The sequence below is a fragment of the Panthera leo genome, chromosome B3 (genome assembly GCF_018350215.1).
Source record: "Panthera leo isolate Ple1 chromosome B3, P.leo_Ple1_pat1.1, whole genome shotgun sequence".
NCBI lineage: Eukaryota > Metazoa > Chordata > Mammalia > Carnivora > Felidae > Panthera > Panthera leo.
This window is the reverse complement of record NC_056684.1, coordinates 131,688,042-131,702,849: the sequence shown is the minus strand read 5'-3', so window position 1 is coordinate 131,702,849 and position 14,808 is coordinate 131,688,042. Positions and strand designations below refer to the sequence as shown.

At 40.8% G+C, this 14,808-nt stretch overlaps 1 protein-coding gene across 3 annotated transcripts in view; it reads left to right on the top strand.

Moving 5' to 3' along the window:
- The first annotated feature begins 12,990 nt into the window (after window positions 1-12,990).
- Window positions 12,991-14,808, top strand: part of EML5 (EMAP like 5) — a 185,567-nt gene continuing 183,749 nt past the window's right edge. For all 3 annotated transcript variants that reach the window (XM_042944025.1, XM_042944024.1, XM_042944023.1), the window contains exon 1: window positions 12,991-13,187. In XM_042944025.1, coding sequence (XP_042799959.1) covers window positions 12,991-13,187 — 197 coding nt within the window. The remainder of the gene's footprint in view (window positions 13,188-14,808) is intronic.

Below are 14,808 nucleotides of genomic sequence, written 5' to 3'. Positions count from 1 at the left end.
GAAATGTTAAACCATCGATACTTCTCTTAGATGAAAATGTGTCAGAGCTAGAAATGATACAGAATGTGTCTAAACTAGAATAATTATCTAGTAACTACTTAATTTAATACATTATCCCATTTTATTTGATTGAGGCTGACTTTATCCCTGTGACCTTGAAACACTTCTGTACCGATACTGTCTTTCAGCATGATTATTTCTTTTAGCATTATATGCCGCAGTGGTTGGTTACTGTTGCAGTTCTTTATGTATACATAGCTTTTAGGTTAAAAGATGGCAAAATTGTTAAAGTGCATATATACCTTTATTTTGATGTGGCCCGAAACCTCTAAATGGGCAAAACAAGGAGGGTGAGTAGAGGTTTTAATTCAAACAGCAGTCTAAAAGTAGTAAGGGATTGCATACATTAAGGATATTTCTGATCAAACATACATGATACATTAATGTATTTTAGATAAACATTGCATTAAATCTATCAACATTCATTCCTAACAAGTTATTGATTTTGGAAATGTGTTAGGGAACAATGACCTTTTCATATAATGATCTTACTTTATGGTTTGTGTAAATTTGACTTTTGGTTAGTGCTTTAGTCTTGCCGGTCAAATCCATTTTTGGATAAAAACTCTGAAAACACATTACTAGAATAATTGTTGATATATTCCATCCTCATTTGATTTAGGTGGCACCATGTTAACTATATTTGTCTTAAAAATGGTCTTAAGTTCTCTGCCATTTGCTTATGTGAATATCAAAGTACCAATAATTTAATCTTTTCTTCAATTTTGCTTAAATGGGAGTCTGTGTAGCTATTAAGTCAAATCCCTTTGATTAGTTCCCTTATTGTTAACAGGGACTGGAATTGTGCTTGTGGTAGGACTTTTGGCTCTTCTGTCCATGGAACCATAAGTATAAGGTTATTTGCTTTCCAGAAATTCCAAATTGGCTGTTGCTCTTGGATCCATTCCCTAGGAGCCCTACCTAGCTCCAAGACTTTCAGGCCCTATTAGGAAATGCTCCTGGTCCTAGATTACATATAAAATATAATGAATTAATATGGCTATAGTTCTAAAATACTCCTAATTTTTAATTTTAAAAATTTTTTTAGTGTTTATTTTTTTGAGAGAGACAGAGCATGAGCAGGCTCCAGGCTCTGAGCTGTCAGCATAGAGCTTGACATGGGGCTTGAACTCTCTAGCTATGAGATCATGACCTGAGCTGAAGTCAGATGCTCAACTGACTGAACCACCCAGGTGCCCCTACTGAGAATAAATCTTAACACAAAGATGGCTGGCTGTATTAAATCAAATTTATGATCAGAATCAGAATTATCTAGCACAATTAACAGTCGTGTGGGCAAAAAATATTTGGAGGGTATTAATGGAGGTGGAGGGGAGAGACATATTGAGGTATTGAAATAAACACAGCATAATAACTTTAGGCTGAAGTTGCATTAAATTTTAGTCACAACGTAAAAATGCCATGTACTTTTTGAGTACATGCATTAGTAAGCACTGAAATTTGTTAGCTGTTGTGGGTCAAGCACTTACTGAAGTAGGTATTAACTTCTACTTTTTATAGATAAAGAAACATACCCTAAAGTAATTTGCCCAAGGTCAAAAAGCCAGCATATGGGAGAACCCATGTATTATTTTGAGTTCTTACTCTCATGCTATCAAAACTTTAAGCCAATAGTTTTATTTTTATTAAATTAAAGCTTCTAATTTATGTCTAAGAATCATTTATAACTAAAAATTGAAGCATATGCCTATGAACATTTTAGGTTTGACATAAACATTTTGTAACTTGCCCATTCTTAGTAGACAAAAACTATTTATAAATTTTATATAGTATGCATGAACATAGTCCAGAATACAAATAACTGATTCTTATACATGCTCCTTCTGTTTGGTAATTCTTACCAGGAGTATGAAATTGTAAAATTTAAAGTATATAATCTTGATATATTTCTAAGTTTTATATACAACAAAATATTTTAATAAACTTATTTTGCTACAAAAAAAAGATGTGCTAATGTTCAAAATGCTTCATTGTGAACTTTAAAAAAAAAAGCAATTTCAGTATATAATAAACTAGTTGACTGTCCTTTGAACAAAGCCAATTATTCTAAAGAAAGATTTTTATCGTAAGCATTCATGGAAAATTCTCTATAGACTTTAATGAACATCGTGAACAAACTAAAGATACCGTCATATGCATTTTTGTCAGAGATCAAAATAACATATTCTAAATCAGTAGTTTATAATCTTTTTATTACCCCTCAAACACCTCTCATGAACAGCATGCCTTGAAAAATTATGTGAACCAAACTGCAAATATTAATTATCAATTTATTTTTCAACCCTTCTGAATCAAAGCTTTATATTATAATTTTCTGATTAGCTCCCCACAAGACAGTAATTAATTGCAACTTTATAGTGGAGAAACCTGGTAGGCACCAACTTAACCAAGTGACCAAAGTTGATATAACCAATAACAGAACAAATAGAAATCATCTGCCTCTGGATATGACGTACTAAGATGGACACACACTGCTTTTATTACTGCTAAAAATGTATAATGTGATCTAGTAATGAGGAAACATCAGACAAACCCCACTGAGGAACATTCAACAAAATAATCTGCATTCTTCAAAATGTCAAAATGTTGGAAGATAAAAAAGACCCAGAAACTTTTCCAGATTAAAAGAGACATGGAAATAAAAATGCAACATGTGAATAGGATCCTGGATCCTACTGAAAAATTTTTAAATTTTTCCTATAAAGGACATTAATTGGACAATGGGCAAAATTCGAATAACGTTTATAGATTAAATAACAGTAATGTATCAATGTTCATTTGCTCCTGCGCCACCCTCTGTTTTTAGTAATCTCTGCAGGATTGTAACAGAACGGGGTCTCTCTCTATGTTCTTGCCCTTGCCCCAGCCGACCATTGATGCTTGTCACTCATAAACTTGTGGTGGGAAATAGGGGAGATGTTCCTGGTCCTTTTTGTCCAGCCTCTTGGGCTTCGTCAGGCCTGTGAGTCTGGCCTGGCAGTTAGACTTTTTTAGTACTCCTGCCCTCTCCCCAGGACAGTCAAATGCTACCTTGTATCTCTGATCTTATTTGGGGGAGTTTTCTGTTCCCAGCCCAGTAGTATCAGACCTCTGCTTTGTGTTGGTATTTATACGGTATTCCTGGACCCAAGTGGATTTCCTGCACCTCCCTGAAAGCTGATAGATTTTGTAACTACCCCTCCCCTATCAGCAGTGGATCTTTGTCTGAGGCCCATGGTCCAGGTTTGTGGGCAGAGTTGTCTGCCTGTTCCCTAACAGCAGCCAACCACCTATCAGGCCTGTGTGCCTGTACCACAAAGGGGGCCACTGTCCATTTTTGTGCTCTCCCCCTGCTCTGATTTCTTCCTCATGAAAGCCCTCAAGGAGTTTATAGCTGCTAGGGGAGTCCAACATTAATGAATTGTGCAAGTAGGTATAAAATTACAATTTTGATAAGTCTTTAAAAAACTTTTTTAACATTTATTTTTGAGAGAGAGACACACACACACAGAGTGGGCACACGGGAGGCGCAGAGAGAGAGGGAGACACAGAATCCAAAGCAGGTTCCAGGCTCTGAGCTGTCAGCACAGAGCCAGACACGGGGCCCGAACTCATGAGCAGTGAGATCATGACCTGAGCTGAAGTCAGATGCTTAACCGACTGAGCCACCCAGGTGCCCATGACTTTGATAAGTATTATCAAAGTATTATAACTGGTGTTATAAGAGTGTATAAGAAGAGGAGTGATGTCCTCAGGCTATTCAGGAATCGACTCAGGAATGACTACAGAGTACCAGTCAACCAGATGAAGGGCCTAGAGGAAGATCAGCATATAGAAAAGCCCTGTGGCAAGGTAACATGACTTGTTCTAGGAAACAAAAGAAAACAAGAAGTCTAGGGTGGCAGGAGGGCCAAGAGAGTGGGAGAGGGTGTGAAATGAAGGTGGAGAAATAGGAGCCAGTCCCTAGTGGGCTTCCTGGCCTAGTTAAGGATTTGGTCTGTCTTTTAAAACAGTAGGGGGGCGCCTGGGTGGCGCAGTCGGTTAAGCGTCCAACTTCAGCCAGGTCACGATCTCGCGGTCCATGAGTTCGAGCCCCGAGTCAGGCTCTGGGCTGATGGCTCGGAGCCTGTTTCCGATTCTGTGTCTCCCTCTTTCTCTGCCCCTCCCCCGTTCATGCTCTGTCTCTCTCTGTCCCAAAAATAAATAAAAAACGTTGAAAAAAAAAAATTAAAAAAAATTAAAATAAAAATAAAACAGTAGGAAGCCTCTGGAGAATTTCAAGTTCGTGTTGGTGGTGGTAGGGGGAGTAATTTTAATGAGATTTGCAAAAACTAATATTTAAGCAACATATAGTTCAGATCCTACAATGTTTGTATTCTGCATATTGAAGCCTTTGAGTTCTTGAAGATAAACCAGAATGTACTAGAAGGAACCACAAATAAGAGAGTAAATAAGATTCGAACTACTCAGTGATATGCCAGTATTTTGTATTTGGTTATAGAATGGGCACTGGAAAGTGACCTCTCTACACTGTATTAGATGGAGGTAAGTTGTAATTCAAAAGAAATTTTACATTAGCTTATTTAGTCACATTTAATTACGTGGCCTTATATCGTGAAATAAATTACCAGCAAATCTATATTCAGAAACATTTAGTTTAGTTTTAAAGTAAGGTATAGTTTTAAAGGGCTACATAATATGTAAATCAAATATTTATTGAATCTCATAGGGTGCATAGAACAAAATAATGTAAAATGTAAAGATACTGCTTAGAGATAGTGTTTTATTTGCTGATTAAAGTACTTTCCTGCTATAGGAAACTCTGTGGCTTTGAAATATATATGGTATTTTACTCCTGTCTTTTATACATCCTGGCTTTATCTCTTTTTAGCTCCAATTATCATATCTCTTCTTTCTGGAACTGTAGTATCTACAACCAGACTGTGGCTGCCTTACCAGGAAATGTCCTCCTATATCAAAATCAGCTTCAGGCTAATCTTTTCATAAATACTTGGCAGCTAAGTTTATTTTTTTGCACAACCTATAGTAAATCTACTTTTGTTTCTTATCTTTCTTACATCTCTTTTTAAAATTAGAGTAGGTGGGGTGCCTGGGTGGCTCAGTCAGTTGAGCATCGGACTTTGGCTCAGGTCATGATCCCATGGTCCATGAGTTTGAGCCCCATATCCGGGTTTGTGCTGACAGCTTGGAGCCTGGAGCCTGCTTTGGATTCTGTGTCTCCCTCTTTTTGACCCTCCTCTGTTCATGCTCTGTCTCTCTCTGTCTCAAAAATAAATAAGCATTTAAAAATAAAAATAAAAAAATAGAGTAGGTGTTGATCAGTAGAATTCAATAAAGTCTCTTTTGATAAGAGCGTGATTATGATTATTTTGTAATTTTTAGGTACGGTATTTGATCTATTAAAATGTATATAGGGGCACCTGGGTGGCTCAGTCAGTTAAGCATCTGACTTCAGCTCAGGTCATGGTCTCATGGTTTGTGGGTTTGAGCCCTGCATTGGGCTTTGTGCTGACAGCTCAGAGCCTGGAGCCTGCTTCAGATTCTGTGTCTCCCTCTCTCACTATCCCTCTCCTGCTCACGTTCTCTCTCTCTCTCTCTCTCTCTCTCTCTCTCTCTCTGTCAAAAATAAAACATTAAAAAATGTATATATATATTTATATATAATTCACTTATTAACATACATTTTCACTTGTTTTTAAAGGTACTTATGTCTTTATCTTGTTTTCTTCTTTGGAACATAAATTTTTCAAAGCACAGACTGTGGGTTCATTTTCCTTGATCGCTCCTCCATAGTACCATAGTGATTCACACATGGGTGCTCCATTTATGTTTCGCCATGATTATGGCAGTGGTTCTTAACCTTTTTCTTCCTGTGGCATGCTTTTGAACAATGGAAGTTTTGGTGATCTATTTGAAGGCATTACAAACATGAAGTGCCTTGAAACAAGTCAACAATAAAGAGAGTAATCAGTACTACTGTATATAATAATATCTTTCAGTATTTGTGCAAGCATCTATGGCCTTGAAGGTGTTCTATTAAAAGTTCATTGAGCAAAATGGTCTCACGTTTTCTTTATCAGATTGATGTTAAGATGTGCATCTTACTTCCTAATCGTAGCTAGTTATACAACTGCTGTGCTGAGGACCACAGGACACTTGGCATGTAACTATGCCGTCCAAATCTTTGCACTAAGAGACTTGACAAACTCTAGCATGGCTTTAATAGTTTAAGACCATGATTGTAGAATTACTCATCCCCCTTAAAACGCCTGCCCGAGAAAGCTCAATGCTGCCAGCAGTATTTACTGTTCGTTCCAGCCAACACCTGGTAATAGGGCCATGTACTCCCTCTTAGAGCAGTTACTTTAGAAAGCTTGCAATTATATGTCCATTCTCTGCCCTTTGAGATGTAAATCTACCACCCCAAATTATTTCCTCAAGGACTGGAGAGTCGTCTCTTTGAAATGCAAGCATTCTGGGAGACAACTCTCACCCTCAGTCCCTGCATCTGCATAAATAAACAATTTCCTAAAATTCAATATGATAAATGTTAAATGGAGGATAAGGGACTAACTTTGGTGCCTGCCTTGCTTCAACTTGTACCGATACCTCCTGTCATAAAGATAGAAGTTTAATGGGGCACCTGGGTGGCTCAGTCGGTTAAGCGTCCGACTTTGGCTCAGGTCGTGATCTCATAGTCTATGAGTTTGAGCCCTGCATCAGGCTCTGTGCTGACAGCACAGAGCCTGGAGCCTCCTTTGGATTCTGTGTCTCCCTTTTTCTCTGACCCTCTCCTGCTCATGCTGTGCCTCTCTCTCTCTCTCTCATATAAGTAAAGGTTAAAAAAAAATTTTTTTAAAGATAGAAGTTTATTTCTCCTCCAAATAAGCTCCACTTGACAAAGCCAGGTGTCCTAGTTATATGGACAAATGCCTCTTAACACCCTGCCATTCCTTTTCCTTAGCACACACAGACTTTTAAAAAATCGCTATCCTGGGGCACCTGGGTGGCTCAGTCGGTTAAGCGTCCGACATCATCTCAGTTCATGATCTCATGAGTTCAAGCCCCACGTCTGGCTCTCTGCTGTCATCACAGGGCCCGTTTTGGATCTTCTGTCCCTCTCTTTCTGCCCCTCCCCCACTCATTCTCTCTCTCTCTCTCTCTCTCTCTCTCTCTCTCAAATAAATAAACATTAAAAAATTCTCTATCCTTTTATTTCAGGGAAGTTGAGTTCAGTATACACTGAACCCTCTTCCCTACTGCAATAATATTATTGATAAAATCTGTCCTCACTGCTTTAACTAGTGTCCAGTTTGTCTTTGACAATAATATATTGCATAACCTGCTTAAGTCAATGTTCGCAATTGCTGCAGAAATATATTTTATGTGTTGATCATGGTTTGGTAGCATTTGCACTCAGGAAGTAAGCACTTGGCTGCTGCCAGGTGGACCTATGTTAGGAGACAATATTTCATGGTTCTCCTGTGCTTTTGCACATCTTGTTTGCAGAGGCACTGACTGCCTTTGTCTCAGACTAGCTTCTCAGGGATGTCTGTGTGGTAAACAACCTTGGAAGATAAAGACAGCATCTCTCTCTCTGGAGCAAAGGGCAGGTTTATTTATTGTCCAGTATAGTAAAGATCACATCTCCCTTGTGGACAAGGGTTAAAGAGGCTTATTGCCCATTATAATAGACTTAGGATCTCTAACCTTGGTTGAAATTCCTCTCCTTAATGCAACTCATTGTGTGTGCAATTACTATTGGGCCCTCTTTGTGATACTCTGTGGGAATTGGGGCTCTCTGAGCCCATGGCCCAGAGATCACAGAAGAAGCTGGGTGATGCAACATGGAAGTGTGGGCATACCCACCATGAGGTAAGCCTCAACCAGTGGGAGAGGAGGGGGCTGGACAAATAAATGACCCCTCTTTCCTCTTTCTTCTTTTCTCTCCATTTTCTAAATCCTGATTTAAAAAATCTTTTTCAATATTCTATTACAGGAAATTTCCAATGTTACCAAAATTTATTTGAAAACCTAATTTTCAATGGTTTATAATATTTTTCATATGGGCTGAATCTTTTTACTTAAAGTTTTCCCTATGGTTGGACAGTTAGGTTTCTTTCATTTTATTGTTCTAAATTATGCCATAGGAAATATTTTGGTGCACGAATCTTGATCTGCATTTTATTATTATTATTATTATTATTATTATTATTATTATTATTATTTTGCTATGACCGTTAGCTAGGTGAGAAATCAGTGAGTCATAGGATAAGGACATTTCAAGTCTTAAGATGTCTAAGTTGCTTCTAGAAAAATTTCTTGACATGGGAGTGGCCTGATCAGATCCATGATTTTTACAGATAACTCAGGTTGCAGAATCTAGGGAATGGATAATTAGAATTTGAACTGAACTATGGCAATGGATATTGAGAGGGTGTGGATATAGAGATGGGAATGGAGTTTAGAAATATTTCTAAAATAGAGTAGAAAGGAGTTGGTAACTGGGTATGGAAGATGAGAAACAGCAAGGAACTAAAGACAAATGCCTAGCTTTCCAACCCACCTAACTGGAGGAATACCAATGTTGTTAAACAGAAAAAGAAGATGGCGGAGGGATATGGGGGCTGGGTTGCTCAATTAATTGAGCATCTGACTTGTTTTCTGCTTAGGTCATGATCTCACGGTTTGTGAGATCAAGCCTTGCATTGGGCTCTGTGCTGACAGCACGGAACCTGATTGGGATTCTCTCTCTGTCCCTCTCTCTCTCTGCCCATGCCCTGCCTTCTCTCTCTCTCTCAGGAAAAAATAAACATTAAAAAAAAGAAGATGGCAAGGTGCGTACAAGTGTAGAAGACAATTTGGTTGGAGACTACTTTTACTTGAATTATATACCAGTTTTTAGAGGCTTTAGGTAAAATCTAGCCAAGTATTTGAAATATGGTTGCTGATGGACAAAATCTGTTGCTTTGGCATCTGGGCCTATCTGTAGAATTGTTTTAGAGGAGGGTATTTGGGTGGCAATCTGTTAGAAAAAGTTTTGTCTCAAAGATGCATTTATTTACCAGACACCTGTTATTTTTCAAAAATTTAGATTGCATGTGTATTTAGTTAGGTAAGTGGATGTTGGGTAATACTAAAGCAACAAGTCAAGCCTGGGTAGCCACTGCTGGCTTCCATTCCTTCTTATTCTGGTAATAATGACTTCAATTTTCCTTGGGAGCATTAACCCTCTCCCATTCTCCCCTCCTATGGTTTTAGCACACTTGGCACTACTCTATGGATCCAGGTGTTGGGCACGTATCTAAACTCAGCCAATCGGAGACAATGGAGCTGAAGTCTAGGAGTTTCCAGGGGAACTGAAAAAAAAAAAAAAAGCTCTTTCCATAGGGACTGCTAAGGAAATATGTTGTAGAATTGGAGCTGTTGGCAGCTATTTTGCTTGTCTGGTAATGGAGTCAACCCAAAGGAAAACAGAATGGATGACCTGGCTCCAAACACGTCACTTGAGCCCTAAGATCCAAATGCATTGATGCCAGTTACAGTTTCAGTCCTATGTGGCATTAAAATTCCTTTTCTTAAGCCATTTTGAGTGGGTTTCTGTCATATACAGCCACAGAAGTGCTGACAAATATGGTATAGGGGATCAGAAGAAGGTTCAAGTTTTCAAAAGTTTCAACAATTCAAGATAAAACTAAGAAGAATCCTATTGTGACTACACAAGTGTTCTCTTTTATATTTAGTGGCTGAAATGTATGGAATGTCTACTGTAGTGCCAGGCACTGTGTTAGGCTCTATACGTACAGGTTAATTATAGGTTAATTAAAGGTTAATTATACAGGTTAATTAAAGGTATAGTTACAGAAATATATTTACGTACAGCTTATTAAAATATGAAAATAATTCATAAATGGGCTGAATTAGCTAGCTACGATTAACATAAATTTTGACTTCTGTATTTTGTATATTTTGCCTTATATTTCTTTTGTAAACCTGAGGGTAGTTCAAATCATTAGCCAGCAAGTAATTTGTTGTTTACTTTAATTTTAGAAATATTTCAAATATTTGGAATATAAAGCTCCATACTAAGAACTCAAGTTTTGTGACATAGATTACCAAAGGGCATGGGAGCTTTTATTTAAAATGTTTAATAAATGTCCACTTGTTGATGTATAGAGTTTTGGGGGTCGGTCTTTCTCTTGCATCCTTATTTGTAGTACCTTCAAAAGTTACTGATGGTGTGGCATCTTATCTAGTAATACAAGCTTGATTAAGCTTTATGATGTGATATTAGTGAAAACAGATTATATAAAGTTGTAGGAGTAAGAACTAATCAGGTTTGGGTTTTTTCCTGTAATATCCATGAAGGTTTCTTTTTTTTTTTTTTAGCCATCTTTGTGCCTCAACTGTCTCTTTTGGTCTTCAGTTGTCAGTTGAGGATGCTTTAATTAAGAATGTTTTTGCTTCACACTCCACCCTTGGGTCATTAAAAATTGTTATGGAAAATATGATAATGGAAAAATAAATTATTTAAATCTGTTATTAATATGAGTATTTAAATATGTAACACGGGATCCATAAGACATTGTACTGAAAAATCTGAATCGGAACAAAGTACTTCTTATTCTTCACCATGCTGCATCTCATAAAAATTACATAGAACTAGCAATTGATGTACCACAAATATAGAGCGAGAAAATATTTCGTCTTTTCTAAGTTCACTGCTTAAATTTAGATAATCAGCAAGTTTTTCTTTTTCTCAACAGGGGTTTTCAGGGAACTCACTAGTGAGTTAGCAAACATATTCCTAAGAAAAAGACAAAAAACAAAACAAATACAGGTGATAAAGAGAAATTGTATGTGCCTTTGTCCAGAGAACCTCATAGAGGACTTTTTATGGCTTCAGAGCCACTTCTCAGGCCTGAGTTCTCTTTTCTTTCCAGCAGGTGTTCAATCTGAATTCCTTTTCTCCTTCTGCTGAGATTGTTGTTATCTGAGTCAAAAACAAGCTGTGAAGTGAGGCCCATTTCCCCCCAAGCTTGTTCACCACTCCCTTTTAACTTTTGGCTGCTCCTGGAAATTAGGACAAGGGCCCATTTCATTACAAAAGTTTTATAGCTAATCACTGAGAATAACAAAAATAACAAGCTTGAGGACTTCTGAAAGGTCAGAAACTTTATGAAGTCCTTACAGTGTTTCTTTCCTGCATCACACTCCCTCACTACCCTATATATATCGTGAAATACAGGGCATTTGATTTTTACTTCCAACCTTTCTGGGGGAGTTCACAAATCTGCTCAACCTTCAGAATTTACTTTTCATGAACTTTGTGTAAATTCCTTGCTCTGAGATGGTGTTTCCCTGCCTGTATACTAGAAGTCACAACCAAAAGGTGGAAAGGTATCTCTTGTCTCAAGTTGGTAATTTGCATCTTTGAAGAAGCAGAGGAAGCAGGTAACATCCATTCCAAGGTACAGGTACCCTATAGGAAACACCTTTGTGTAGACACATTTCTTGAAAGGATACTAGTTTATTATAGTTCTTGTCAGATTTTCAAGTTTTGGTATTTCCCAGGGAAACCGAAACTGATTTTTTAGACATAGAGGACTCATATTAGTATTTTTTTGTTATAAACCTTGTGGCTATCATCCTGCACTTAAAACCTTTAAAAGTATGGATTTCAAATTATTTTTACAAGTATTGTAATCCTGTGAGGCGGGGGGGCACTTAGAAAACTGAGTAGGAGAGGAACTGACATAGTGAGGAATTCATTGCTTCCAGTGTTTTTGTTTCAGTCACATTCTCCATTATCACAATACTCAAGCCATCTTACTTCACCATTGCTACAATGCAAGAAATATCAACAGTTTATTGGTATGCAAAATAGGAACTAAAAAATAAATTCAGGTACCACAGCTATTTATTAAGAAATCGGACCTAGTGTGTCATTTTATGATCTACATCAGTTTTAAGGTCATCTGCACAAATAAGAAAATGTACACTTAGAAAGTGAGGTTTTATCTCCAATGTCTGGTATAGTCAGCAGCATGAAGCAATAAGAAAGAAACAACACGCGCGCGCGCGTACACGCGCTAAGTACCAGGGAAAAAATGAGATTAGCATCCTGGGGTTGATTCTCCCAGGCAAAGACATAGCCCAGACAGGGCCTTTCGAGACAGGCGCTTCCCCTACTCCCAGTAGTAGGAGGCGGAGGGTCGCCGACGGTCCGCGCGGGGTCTGGGCAGCTTCGCAAGGGCTCAGCGCGTGAAGGAGGCTGGGGAAGCTCGGGTGCTAGTCTCTGGGGAAGAGCGACCCGGCTGAGGTCCCCCGGAGCTAGCGGTGCCCTTACGGTCCCCAGTTGAGAAGGGCGGGGCGAAACGGGCGCGGGCGGCGACGGCGGCGGCGGCGGGGGGCGGGGCCGCGCGAGGCCGCGCCGCCGCTTTTCTCAGCTCGGGGTCGCGCGGCGCGGGCCCGCCGGGCTGGGGAAAGAGGCCGCGGCCGGGCGCGAACGCCGCAGGTGACCCGGGCGGGGAGCAGGCTGCGCGGGCGGCTGCTGAGGAGTGAAGGCGGGGGGCGGAACCTCGCTCGGCTCCGCTCACAGCCTGGGCGCTGCGGGCTGCGGAGACGAGCCGAGCTGAGGCGGGAGAAGGGGCGCGAGACACCCCACTTGACGGCCGGCGGCGCCCGCGGCCCTCAGAATGTTCCGCGAGGCGAGGGTTCTCCTCCCGCCCGTGGGCTGAGGCGGCGGCGGCAGAGGCCAGAAGGAGCGACATGCACCTGTCCGGAGCGGCTTAGAGGTCGCGGCAGGCGGGAAGTCCCGGCCGCCAGCGGGAGGGCTTTCTTGGCCGGGCCGCGGCCGCCTGCCGCTGCCGCGGGCCCAAGCCGGAGCGGCGGGGTGGGCGCCCCGACATGGCGGCCCGGAGCGCCCCGAACTGCCACCTGCGACTCGAGTGGGTGTACGGCTACCGGGGCCACCAGTGCCGCAACAACCTCTACTACACGGCGGCCAAGGAGATCGTGTACTTCGTGGCCGGCGTCGGCGTGGTGTACAGCCCGCGGGAGCACCGGCAGAAGTTCTACCGGGGCCACAGCGACGACATCATCAGGTACGGGGGAGGGGGGCGGCCGTCGCCCGTGCGAACCGCTCGCGGAGTTGGCACTTGCGCGTCATTCCGGGTGCGGTGACCCGCTGCTGCAGGGAGCATCACCCCGGACGGAAACCCACCAGTGTCTTGTCCCGGATCCACCCTGGTGACACCCGGCGAACCCCTTTCCGTCTCGGTGTTCTAGAGTCTCTCCCTTGCGTCGGTGCGGAGCCACCGGGCGTTCGGTTTTATGGCTTTGTGCCCTTCTCCCTCCTTCGAATTTATGAAAACTGCAAAAAGGTTATTTTGGTAGCGGTTTACTCCTTTAAATCCCGTCAGAGATTTCTTATTAAACGAATTCCGAGAGGGCCTGGGAGAAATCCTTTACCTAATGGGAAACTGATAAAGGCACCGCAAGCTGTGGGCTCTCAAATACTGGTCCTGGGAAGCGCCCCCAGTAGCATCCTGGAGGGCACTCACCTCCTGGCCATAATGATTAGTTCGGGTTTCACTGCCTCCTGTTATCAGATAGAAGAGAAACCCCGGCAGCCTTCAGGTGATTCATTGGAAATTAAAAATCTGCACACCTAAGGGCACTTTGGTAGGGGGGGTGGGGGGGTGGGGGTTCAGCTGAACAAGCAGCTGAAAGTGAGTCTACTGATTTCCAATTCTCATTTCCTCTCAAGGACTCCTAAATAGATTTAGCGTTTTTTATTTAAATCACTTTTTTTTTTTGCATTGTAATTCTGTTTTCAATGCTTGTTTACATTTTAGTGAGCCGGTATATTTGAAATGTAATTTCCAATCAGTGTCTCCGCAGGACTTTTCCGACAAAGTTAAAAGCTGCAGAAATTCTCCTAGGCTATCGGTTATGCTTCAAGCACAGCATTTTTGTCCTTGACAGGAGAATACCTTTTAAAACATTCTGGGAATGTGTTTGTGGGCTGCTGCTTTTTTTTTTTTTTTTTTTTTTTTTTTTTTTTAACAAGAGATTCTGTGATTTGACTTGATTACTAAGTTATACTCCCTTCTTTATGTTCCACAGGATTTAAATCGGGCATTTGAAATCCAGTAGCTTGGTTTGGTGTTTTGTAGGCAAGATGCTCTGGCACTTGAATTCTGTAAATAACAGAGTTGTACTGCTAGTTTGCATGTCTGTGCCTGTGTGGTTTGTAAACGGGAAAAGGGGGCCTAAAGGTAGAGCAAGATGGAGTAAAGATAAGGACAGCAGAAATTGACATTCTGGAATAGGGAATGAGGTGGTATTTTTGTTCGTTGCTTGTGATTCACCCCAAGAGTAGAATGTGCCCCAGTTCTTTGTCGTTTTCCCTAATAGTTTCCGCTTTCTCTCTTTTTTCTTGTGTTGGGTCTCTCACAATACAGGGAGGGTAGCTTTAGTTAGCTGAAGCAGCCTCAGCTGAAGCCTTCTTCCGGATAGTATGTTTGTTGGGTTGAATTCGGTAGGTGTGATGGGTGTGAAGGATTTTGAGGTCTTCTCATGGTGCACTTCTATTGTTTTTACTTCTTGGTAGTTGAGAGCAGGATGGTACTAAGGCCTTCTGAAACTACATATGGTTTATTTGACGGGGATAAATGATGTTGTGTTTATCCTGCAGCAATTAAAGCTATATTATATGTCACA